General features: G+C 44.4%; 1 protein-coding gene across 1 annotated transcript in view; it reads right to left on the minus strand.

The window, feature by feature from the left end:
- RP1 (RP1 axonemal microtubule associated) overlaps positions 1-12366 on the minus strand; it is a 219783-nt gene that overhangs the window by 98983 nt on the left and 108434 nt on the right. Inside the window, exons 26-28 of the mRNA XM_056854917.1 lie at positions 10998-11152; positions 5946-6024; positions 4903-4984 (exon numbers count right to left, since the gene is read on the minus strand). Of these exons, the coding sequence (XP_056710895.1) occupies positions 4903-4984; positions 5946-6024; positions 10998-11152 (316 nt within the window). The remainder of the gene's footprint in view (positions 1-4902; positions 4985-5945; positions 6025-10997; positions 11153-12366) is intronic.

Here is a 12366-nt window from a genome sequence, read left to right on the forward strand (position 1 = left end):
ACATCAGTTCTGGGTTTACCCAGAAGCAACGCGGACGCTCTAGCAATCTTGGCCGAAACTCTGTGGTTTCCATAGAGTTTTGGCGGAGGTTGCCAGAGCGTCCGCATTGCTTCCAGGTAAACCCAAAAGTGACACACATACAGCATGCACGCGCATGTGCACACATTGCCCGCTGGCCCTCAGCTGGTCGGCAGACAGCCTGGTGGATTGGCGGGCGTTTATCTGCCGCCACCGGGCACTCGGCAACCCTACTCATCCTTGATAGCTGAGAAATGTTAGTACCTTCTGTGGCAAATCTAGAGTACACATATACTACTTGTTTACTAGTTTACTAGTATTAATGACAAGAAGAGCAGACTCTACAAAGTTTAAACTATTATTGCAATGAATTGTCTTGATCTTTGTAAATTATCTTTTGCTTTCCTTAAAGGAGAGGCTATTTTAAAAAGTAGACGCTTGTGATAATCCCACAACAAATTCTTCCACTCTGGACAAAGATGGCAAAACTAGGGTGGTCCTACCAAGAATTGGTACATTTAGATATGTGCTTCTATGTCCACAATCAGCAATTGAGCACACCAGTTTCAATGGATTCAGTCCATGCATAATAAGGAATGTATATATACACAGAATCCATCTGCTGGAATGACTGGGGAAATTGTTGCAGGTAGAGGAATACTGTTCATATCTCAGAACTCTCACACCTATAACAAATCTCTGGATTATAACTGTCTCTAATCTTTAGCACATATTTCTTTTCAACAAAAGAAAACATTCCTTCCTAAAGAGAAAATTCTTCTTCTCTCTGCGGTTAAGAGAGAGAATAGTTAGACCCAGCTCCTTTTCAAATGCCCTCCTTTGATTTAAACCTAGCTAAGAAAATTATATAAATAATATGGTTGCCAGTATAACGAGATCATTTTAAGTCATCCTGGAAACTGAAATAGAGTGTAAGCTCTTTTATCTGAATATTAGTAGATTAATGTAGAATATTTAATCAAATATTTGCATAGGCTGATGCAACTTGAAAGAAATGCAATACATTTAGACAATCAAGATAATCAAAAGTGGGATAAGAAGTGATCTAATGTTAATCAGATAAAAATGAAGGCTTGAAAGGCTTCATAATAGTTTCCTGTCTCAGCAGATTTTTTAGTTGATATTGTGGCTCTATTCAAACCTTACCAAAATGTTGCAAGCAAGAGAAAAAAGTGCCAGCAGCTACACAACCAGGAATTGAATCCAGTAAAGTACTAGTATGCAATTAAACAAAACACACACAAAACATGAGAACACCACCAAAGTGCAGAGAGTAACATGAATATGATTCTTTATCTGTTTATGGTGGTGAAATGCTTCACTCAATACAAAAGCTGGTACTTAAGACTTGTGACTATTCTGCTCAGAAAAGCATTTAGAGGGGATAAACATTTTGTGTTTGTCACTATAGAAACCTAGAGACAGTGCTGAACAACGTTTTAAGTTTTCTCTGCTGATGTGACAGAGTGTCCTGCCTCTCAACAGTTTAGGATACCAACTAAATGTTACACTGGCATAACAGTGGCATTATACCAAAGTAAGTGGAAATAAACTGGATGCACAAACCATATGTGTAACCCATATTATTGTATCTCAGCAAGGATCTCTTGTGCACAACAGGTGCAGCCATATGTAGGATTTAATAAACTCAAAAGAACCCCCCTCCCATTTTGTAGGGGGGGGACCTCTACTTTTAAAATAATTTGGTGGAAAAAAGACAAACCTCAAATGAAAATCACAGGGGCGGGCACGGAAACTAGAAGAAATGTGACAGTGGTGAACCAAAAGAGGAGTTAAGAAAGGAGTAGGGCTGTCGATTTGGTTCGTCCCGAACCGAAAACAGCCGAATTTCCCCTGATTCGGCGGTTTTTAGTTCGGATGGAACCGAACTCAAAAAAGGTGGGAAAACGGGGAGCCGAATTCAGCGAGTTCAGGGTGTTCAGTGAATAAATTTGGCAAATTCGGGGTTCAGAGCAGCAGCATAACCGTCAGTTAGTAAGCAGCATTCTCCCCCGGCCAATCGGTGGCCAAGCTGGGTCTTCTTCTGGCCAATCAGTAACGATTGAGTGCATGAGCCCAGCTGCTGTGCGGCCCGGCCGGGGAGAGAAAGAGAGAGTATCTGTTTGTGTGAGAGAAAAATCCCCGTGGGGGGTGCTTGTGCACATTCGCTCCTTTCTGTGGCTGCAGGGGGCGCATTTTTGGGGGTACAGCCCCCAAACTTTCAGCGTAGCTTCAGAGGAGCCTTCTTGCAAGAATCCCCAAGTTTTGTAAAGATTGGATCAGCGGGGGCTGAGATATGGGCCCCGAAAGGGGTTCCCCCTTAATGTGCATTTTTATTCCAGTTACAGCACACATTCGCTACTTCCGTAGCTGCAGGGGGCGCATTTTTGGGGGTACAGCTCCCAAACATTCAGCGTAGCTTCAGAGGAGCGTTCTTGAAAGAATCCCCAAGTTTTGTAAAAATTGGATCAGCGGGGGCTGAGATATGCCCCCCTTTTCCCTATTGGGATGAATGGGATCAGCCGATCCTGTGTGCATCTTGACAGCGGCAAATCCAAGGCAAAACCTCCCGTGCTGAAATGGAACCATATTGGATTACCCAGTCCTCCAAGTCCCTCCTGTTGGAACAGAAGACAACCACAGTAAGACCCCTATAATTTTTCTCGTGTGTGTGTGTGTGGGGGGGAGCAGAGTCTGTGTGTGTGTGGGAGGGAGCAGTTTCTGTGGGTGGGTGGGGAAGCCAAAGCGGGCTTTCGCCCATACTGTCTGGGGTGTGTGTGCCCCCTCGAGTCTCTCTGTCCCTTGTTTGAGGGAGGGTTCAGTTGTGTGTCCTCAGGTTTTCCCTCATTCATAAGATCGGTTAGGTCTATTTTGATGCTTGCTCAAAAATTGTTTTCAAATTGCGACTTAAAGAATGCATTTTCCTGGTCCCGAGTCCGATGCAGAAGGGGAAATTCCACCCCCTCCTACTCCTTATGCTTAGCTAGCATGCCTCTGTCCCTTTCCATGGTTTGCAAACTCCCAGGCTTCAGGTGTTGCTTTGCATGGTTGCAAACGTGATGGTTTGCATGGTTGTGTTGCTTTGCATGGTTTGCAAACTTCTTTGCACCTGCTCCACCCTTGCTCCCCGCAGCTCAGCTGTTTGTCGGGGCTGGGAGCTTCGAGTGGGCGGCAAGCTCTGCTAATTGCAAATCCACATTAAGGAGAGGGACCCCTTTCGGGGCCCATATCTCACCCCCCGCTGATCCAATCTTTACAAAACTTGGGGGTTATTGCAAGAAGGGTCCTTTGAAGCTACGCTGAAAGTTTGGGACCTCTACCCCCAAAAATGCCCCCCCGGAGCCACGGAAAGGTGCGGTTTTGATTTTAATGGCCCTATTTGGCTGAAATTTTCTCCGAACTCCGGACCTCATGCCGAATTGCACGGACCTGAAGTGGGGGAGTCCGGACTTCAGCATTTCCCGAATAAAAACAGGCCGAATTTTGCCAAATCCGAATTTCAACAGCCCTAGAAGGGAGGACAGAGATTGTGACAAGAGGAAACCCAAAGGTACAGCTCGGGTCAAAGACAAAAGAGAGGCAATTAAGTTTTCCTTTCCCCATGATTCTTTGTAGGTACCCATGTACTGTAGACTAACAGCCCATTCCTGAGAATCAGGCCAAAAGTGGTTAGGAGGCGGCGTGACCTCACTGCTGACGTAAATGTGTGTAATCATGCGATTACACACATTCACACTGGCGGCGAGGCCAGTCCCACCGGTGGCCGAGCGCTGCGGGACTGTGCCTCCCCCCCTCCGCTGGCGCAGCGTCTCCGTGGCGCCGGCAACAGTGTGGAGAGGCCGCACCGGCGCAAGGGGACGGGACGGGGGAGGGCCGGGGGGAGGAGCCGGGGGGTAGTGGGCTCCCTATCCCCTTTCGGCCACTTGCGTCAGCGCCCGGAACAGCGTTGCTGCATCTGATATTTAGCAGGTGCAGCCTCGTTGTTTTCAATGGGGTGAAAAGCCCCAGTTAAACCAAAAAAAGCCACGAAACGGCTTTTTTTTTTTGTTTAACGGCGTAGGCAAAACGGCTTAGGAGGAGGCACCGCTCCGCCTCTTCTCTGCCATTTCCCTATGCCGTAAGCTCAGGAATGGGCTGTAAGAGCCCCTTCCTGAAGGGGGGGAGTTCCTTTGAAGCTGGCTTAACCCCGCACCGACATAAGTGCCACCATATCATGCAATAAGGTGGTGACTATGCTGGCACAAATGCAAACACGCTGGCGTCCAGGCACCGCTGACCCCTGCCATCAGCGCAGCCCAGAAGGGAAAGCCCGCACTGGCATGGGGGGCGTTCCTGTGGGTGGAGCTGCCTTTAGGCAGCTTCCACAGCCCTTTTGCTCTGGGAATGCCCCCTTGAGCGGCAGCAGGGGCCAGTAGCACAGCCCTGTTGTAGGCAATGGGGGGATTCCTCCCTTTTCATTTTTTTAAAATGTTGATTGTCTCTTTTTGCCTCCGTGGCAGCTGGGAAGCTTCTGAGGAGGAGGCACAGCTGCACCCCTCCTGGCTGCCATGGATCTGCCTCCTCTTCAGGATTGGGCTGCCCAAGAGCAATCCTAAACAGGCCTACTCAAAATCCTCTTTCAGTGTATTCAATGACACAGACTACCAGGAAAGTGTTCTTAGGACTGCTTTACAAATGGTTAAGTGTGGAACCTACCTTCATTACAGGGGCACACTGCAGGGAAAGGTCACTAGTCATGCAGTGATGGTCAACTTATCTTTCAGAGAAGTTTGAATTACTGATTATCTCAATAAGGAACATGCTTAATATGCTTCTAAAAAAACCCTCAATTTTCATAGAGGAAATAATTTATTAATTATATACCTATCACAAGGAAACAGAACTACTGCTTCTTCCTCTCCTTCCTGAAACTTGATGATGACCTTGTCAAGGAACCATCCACTACCTGTGATTGAAATGACAAGAAGTGTATTGAAATGGTTGGAAATAAAGATCTCTGGATGACTTTGCTCAAGGAAGTGTTCCTGATGCAAAGGATACTAAATTTTCCCAGCACTTGTGGTTCTACCTGGAATACAGCTGCATGATTGTGACATCACTGTTTATGAACCTTGGGGTCACGGTTCAGTGGCAGAGTGCATGCCTAAGGTCCCAGGTTCAATTCCTGGGGTCCTCAATTAAAAGATCAGACCCTGAGGTGGCGGTGAAAGACCAATGTTTCAGAGTGACTCCAGAATCATGCTGCCAGTCAATGACAATGATAAGCATGGTCTGAATATCAGGAATGAACAATATTTTGGTGTGTGTTTTTTAAAGCTAATTTAGACCTTGAACATTTCCCTGCAGTAGAATGCAGAACCGGTCATCTCATCCTTTACAAAAAGAAGTGGCTACCAACAACTTGGGGGTGTTCTGGGCCTTCAATATTGCTCCATCATCTCTCTAACCTTTTGACCCCACAACATATTAGTAACACAGCATATTGAACAGATACAAACTGTATTCCAGTAAAGTACTTGACACCTTAAGGCAAAGTTTTATTTAAATTTCATCACACACATAGAGGTGAAAAAAAATTCAACTAAAACCTACAAGATAAAACATGCCAGCACATGGGCACTTATGCTGGTTCTGGGGAGCCATGTTGCAGTCTGAGCCTTGGGTGCTGGAGCATCCTCACGGCAGTGTTTTCTTGGCACAGGGGCCAGTAAGCACAGCTGACATGCAGGTTCACCACTGACTGAAGTTCCTTCATACAATTTTTAACTATCTGAGAGTGATAAACTGTATGCTGTCTAGTAAGAACACTTGCCTGGTCTTATGGAGTCAGGAACTACACACCAGGAAATGGATGTTCTTTTTAAAACATCTAGAGAAATAGATCAATCAACAGAAGTCAACTTTACCTGGACCAGTTCCATCATGGCTAATGAGAATTTTATTCAGGTTTCCAACCGAAACAGCCTTTATATAGAACACATCACTCTGCAGAAACACAAAAAACAAGAGTCACAAATCAGAAGAAACAAATGCCGTCTGAGTAGCTAGTCATGGTTCCATGAAACATGGGCTTTAGTATGAAGAACACAGAATGTTCCAACAGCAAGTACTTTAATAAATCATAAAAATAACAAATTAATAGATGCTTTATATTTCATGGATTTTAATGGTATTCTGTGATTTCTAATAAACCTGTTTTGCACAAATATTGAGTTTAAATGATTTTAGGGTTTGTATCCTAGGAATTTTTTTTGCATAAGAGAAAAAGAGTTTTTTCCTATAGATTATCACAGCACTCCTCCCTTTGCAATCTCTGTTCATTAGAACGATAAGGAATGCAGCACTGCTACAAATTAGAAGATGAAGCTGGAACTGGGCAAAAACTGGGGTCCAGTATTAGCAATGAGCTAAGGTCCAGGTCAGGTCAAGCCAGGATCCAGAGACATATCCTTGCTCCTTCTGCCAGCATACCCAAATTAATCTGAGGGTTTCCTATTTAGAAGCTATTCCTAAGAACCCACAAGGTATTCTTAGGAAATATAAGTTCATAAAAAAGTTTGGAATTTAGTGCTGAAGCTATTCATAGGAAAACCAAGAACCAACAGTCCATGTACAGTTTACTTCCTTTCTATAGCTCTTCTGCTAAATACACTAACTATATTTTGCAGAAGATTTTTAAAGATAAACTCAGAGTTTCTGTAGAAATTGGGGAATTCTCTGAAATACTCAAGAGCATGAATTCCTCTGTGTCATCATTTCTTTATATTACATTTATATAATACTTTTCATCAACCCTGGGCAGTACTGTTCATCTCATTATTTGGGAGATGCAAGAAGTTTGTTTGCTGGTGAAAAGGGGAGCAGTTAGGGCTGTCGATTCGGCTCATCCCGAACTGAAAAACAGCCGAATTTCCCCTGATTCGGCGGTTTTTAGTTCGGATGGAACTAAACTCAAAAAAGGCGGGAAAACGGGGAGCCAAATTCAGCGAGTTCGGTGTATTCGGCGAATAAATTTGGCAAATTGGGGGTTCAGCGCAGCAGCATAACCATCAGTTAGTAAGCAGCATTCTCCTGCGGCCAATCGGTGGCCAAGCTGGGTCTTCTTCCCCACCCTTAATGTGCATCTCTGACAATGGGGGTTTGCAATTAGCAGAGCTTGCCGCCCACGCCCAAAGCTCCCAGCCCCGACAAACAGCTGAGCTGCAGGGAGCAAGGGTGGGGCAGGTGCGAAGAAGATGGAACAGAAGACATCCACAGTAAGACCCATTTTGGGGCTTTAATCTATAATTTTTCTCCTGTGTATGTGTGTGGGGGGGAAAGCAGAGTCTGCGGGGGGTGCCCCCTGAGTCTCTCTCTCCCTGGTTTGGGGGGGGCTTCAGTTGTGTGTTCTCAGGTTTTCCCTCATTCATAAGATCCGTTAGGTCTATTTTGATGCTTGCTCAAAACTGGTTTTCAAATTGTGACTTAAAGAATGCATTTGCCTGGTCCTGAGTCCGATGCAAAATGGGAAATTCCACCCCCTCCTGCTCCTTATGCATAGCTAGCTGCCTCTGTCCCTTTCCATGGTTTGCAAACTCCCAGGTGTCAGGTGTTGCTTTGCATGGTTGCAAACGTGTTGCTTTGCATGGTTCCCATGGTTGCAAACATGTTGATTTTGTATGGTTGCAAATGTGTTGCTTTGCATGGTTTGCATAGCTGCAAATGTGTTGTTTTGCATGGTTTGCAAACTTCTTCGCACCTGCCCTGCCCTTGCTCCCCGCAGCTCAGCTGTTTTTCGGGGCTGGGAGCTTCTGGAGTGGGCGGCAAGCTCTGCTAATTGAAAACCCCCATTGTCAGAGATGCACATTAAGGAGGGGGGACCCCTTTTGGGGCCCATATCTCAGCCCCCCCTGACCCAATATTTACAAAACTTGGGGGTTCTTGCAAGAAGGGTCCCCTCAAGCTACACTGAAAGATTGGGACCTCTACCCCCAAAAATGCCCCCCCGGAGCCGCGGAAAGGCGCAATTGTGTTTTTAATGGTTTCATTCGGCCGAATTTTCCCCCGAACTCCGGATCTCATGCCGAATTGCACGGACCCAAAGTGGGGGAGTTCGGACTTCGGCATTTCCTGAATAAAAACGGGCCGAATTTTGCCGAATCCAAATTTTACCAAAAAAATTTTTCAACAGCCCTAGGAGCAGTAGTCTCCTTTGACCATCCAAAAGGTCAATGCTGAAGATTATAACCTCTGTCTGGACAAAAACCATGTAGGACAGAGACTTGTAATAAAAAGGAATTTGGGTGAGTTTAAGCCAAGAAACTGACTGGATCCGGCCCCTTATCATTGAACCCAAGAAGCTTGTAGAAAGCTGAAAGTGAAGATCCAAGAACAATTAACATACCAGTTCTTGACTGACTTCAAATTTGCTTCCAATCCTAAGAGCTGTTTTAAACTTTAAAGCACTAAATGGTTTAGTCCTAGTGGAGCCACAACAAACACCCAGTTTCCTTTAACTTAATGGTTTATTTATCAATACTGAAATTTCAGGGAATATAACTTGGTTAGAAAAAGAAGCTATTAAAAAAAAGCTGCTTCTTGTCCATTAGCCCCAAGATTGTTCTGGCTTGATTCTGATCATTGTGTAAACTGAAGCATTCCTGCAGATTACTGGCAGGGAAGTAACGCTGTGTGCTTCCCACTCTTGTGCTTGCATTGAGGCCTTCTGGGTTAGCCTCTTAAAAGAGGCAGTACACAAAAGGTCCAAAATACCATATCTACCCATATGAACATGGATGCAACTCAAGATCTGTTAGTGATGCTAGGGTTGCCAGGTCCCCCCTGGCCACCAGTGGTAGGGTTGCCTGATCCAGGTTCTGAAACTCCTGGAGATTTGGGGATGGAGCCTGGGGAAGACAGAGACCTCAGTGGGGTAAAATGCCACCCTCCATTTTCTCCAGGGGATCTGATCTCTGTAGTTGGGAGATGAGCTGTAATTCCTGGGGATCCCCAGGTCCCACCTGGAGGCTGGCATCCCTAGGTGAGGCTCTATTGTACACATTCATGTATGCATTAACAGATCCAAGAACTCTGGGTTCTTGGTCTTATTAAGTGGTGTGCCCAAGTAGTGGAATCCCCTTCTCTTCCATGTGCAATTAGCTCCACCCCTTCCTGCTTGCCACTGAAAATTACAAGCCCGCTTACTCTAAAAGGCCTTTGGAATATATTTTTATGCCTCTTGCTGCGATTTTTTAAAATATGTTCTTAATTGTTTGCTGTTGTTTCTTACATTTTAAAACTCTTTTTTGCCCTGTTCTCAGCTAATTTGAAGGGTGGGTTTGAATCGTGATTATTGGCCAGCATGGTATAGTGGTGAAGAATGGCAGACTCTAATCTGGAGAACTGGGTTTGATTCCCCACTCCTCCATATGAAGCCTGCTGGGTGGCCCTGGGCTAGCCACAGTTCACTTCAACTCTCTCAGCCTCACCTACCTCACAAGGTGTTTGTTGGTAGAGAGGGGAAGGGAAGGTGATTGTAAGCCGCTTTGAGTCTTTTTAAAGGTAGAGAAAAGCAGGGTAAAAAACTCAACTCTTCTTTTTGTACTTTTTTAAAAAATTATGAATGAAATCATGTCAATGGAAGAGATGATTAAATTTGTTCAAGTTAAATAGCCAAAGTTCCTCTAGAGAGAACAGCAATTTAAAAAGTAGAGAAGTGTGCTATATCTAGGGTTGCCAACTCTCAGTTGAGGAATTCACAACTGAGGTAGGGGTTAGAGAGTGGAGGGGCTTCTGCAATAGAGTTTATCTGACAAAGAACCCATTTTCTCCAGGAGAACTGATCTCTATTGTCTGGAGATCAGTCGTAATTTTAGGAGATCTCCAGGGAGCTGTACCTCAAACTGCTTTTGAAACTTTCCCAAGTTTTAAAATAGCTTGCAACCTTGGATGGAGAGCTGATGTTTGAGAAACACAAGATTGGCATTCGGCTGGCCATGCAGACAGGACTGCCAAAAGTTACCAAGGGTACCTAGAAAAACATTGCCTCGTCTCCCATGCATTCAAAGGAGACAAAGAGACGTCTAAGGAAGTGAGAGAAATAAGGAACTCAGCAAAATTTTAAAAAGGCTTTCTAGGAATCTATAATCACATTATTTAACCCTTTACTTAGTTTGAAAACAGCAAGTGATCTTTGTTTCAGGAGAGTCCTTAACACAATTTGAAGTTAAGAAAAGGATGAAAACAAGCAGTTACAGATACCTAGAGGTATTATCTCCAGGATAAGAGGAGCACGCCTAATATATAAGGTGCTGTGGAATGTAGGCTGGTTAATGCTGCTGCAGTCGTCTTGTTTGTGGGCTTGCTAGAGGCACCTGGTTGACCACTGTGTGAACAGACGGTTGGACTTGATGGACCTTGGTCTGATCCAACATGGTTTTTCTTAGAGAGATTATGTTGAAGTCCTGAGATTACAAGCATAGTGCTGGGTAAGAGCGTAAGTGGAAAATAAGGCAAGTAGATTGTTTAGGTTCCCAGGCCTATCCCTCTCTCGGCAGTCCTGCATGGATAACCAGTTGTGGTTAGATCTTCTCTGGCCTATATATAAACATCATGCCACTAATGTGTCCAGGTAGTGCCCACATCACAATGAAAGGGAGCAGCATCACTTAGTACTAAACATTGTAAATAATAAATGGCCATTCTGCTCCAGTCAAGGAAAAGAAATGCTAACCTATATCATATTATTCCAATCAAAACTCATAAGTAAAAATTATATTTCCTGTAGTTACACACAGTAAACTTCCCCTGTAGTCAGTCAGGCAGACAAATAGTTTATATGTACTGTAAATATTTTTTGACAAAAGATCTCCTCTGAACATAATTTGGTCAGACACAAATCTGTGAGTTTAGACAACCTGGATTTACAAACAAATGTTACCTATTAATTCCAATATGAAGTTCTGCACACTTTTCTTTACCTGATTTTGCCGAAACTTGATTTTATTGCTCCTTGATCTATGAAGTTTTCGTTTTCCAGAATCCCCTCTGTTTCCAATAAGAGTAATGTACACATTAGCATTTGTTTCTGCATCAGGCTTTGACCCTGTGTATACATGGATCTCGTAGACCAGCACTGAAATTGACAAAATGGTCATTATTTATATTTTCCTCCCAGCTCCTTGCAACTTTGCCCACTATATCCATCAAATTTTTATTTTGCTCTTTCTCCAGTGAACTCAGAGTTGTATACATGGTTCTCTTCTCCTCCATTATTTCCTCACGACATCCTGTGAGATTATTTGGAACACCATACCCAAGGTCACCAACAGTGTGATGCTAAGCAGGTTCTCATATTTCTCGTAGGGCCTAAGATGGGGTTTCTTGACCCCCTGCTAGTGTGGTTCAAGTCTCCTAGTAGTTCTTCTTTGGCCCCTCTGTAAATCCCGATTTTCTTTTCCCTTCTTTTTTCGTGTGTCAACTTGTGACAGCCTAAACCAGTATGCCAGCTCTTGTGCAACATCTTTGCAGCAGTTAAGTCTTTCCAACTCTGCCTCCTTTCTTGTCCTCTTTTTACCTGCCCTGCCCCAGGGCTCTGCATTCCCTCTTGGCTGGCCAGTGGGTTTGCAGGCCTTCCGCCTCCTCCAGCTCCTTGCCTTGGCCCCCATCTGGTGGCCAGCCACTCCCTGTTAATTGAGGGGGTGGCTAGGTCTGGCCCTGCCCACTCACCGCAGGCATCACACTATTTCTTGCCTGGCTGGGTTTACTTCTGGCTGCACCAGCCAGAACACCTCAGAATCTTATTCAGGTAATGTAATGGGGTTTACTCTCAGGAAATGTCCTAAACATTGCAGTGCTAATGAGATTCATGGCAGAGCAGGGATTTGTAGCCAGGTCTCCTCAGACATATTCTACCACTCCAACCATTGAAGCACACTGGGTTTCATAATGACATGTGTCTCTGGGCCAGAGCTGCAATATATAATGCTTATCACCTGGTGTAATTTAGAAACTCATTTTTGTACATGCGCAGGATTCTAAATCTTTTACTCTCCATTCTGTACACACTGGCATGATTCAATAAACACCAGCTGCCATGATGAAATAGATAATAAATAAGCGATTCATGAATAAACAAGTGCTTGATATGAAACCTTATTCTGAGTTGGCAAAAAACTGTCAGAAAGAAATAAAATGAGTATTACAGTGGATGTCCATATGTACTTCAATTGTGACCCTCAATTGGCCCTCAAAAGAAAGAAAAGTGACTCTCCTGAAAGCAGGGGCTAGTTTACAAGGTCCTTTTGGGGTATGAGAATTGCAACAGTACTTTATGTGTGGCTAAAAATT

Source organism: Euleptes europaea, chromosome 8 (assembly GCF_029931775.1).
Source record: "Euleptes europaea isolate rEulEur1 chromosome 8, rEulEur1.hap1, whole genome shotgun sequence".
Taxonomy (NCBI): Eukaryota; Metazoa; Chordata; class Lepidosauria; order Squamata; family Sphaerodactylidae; genus Euleptes; species Euleptes europaea.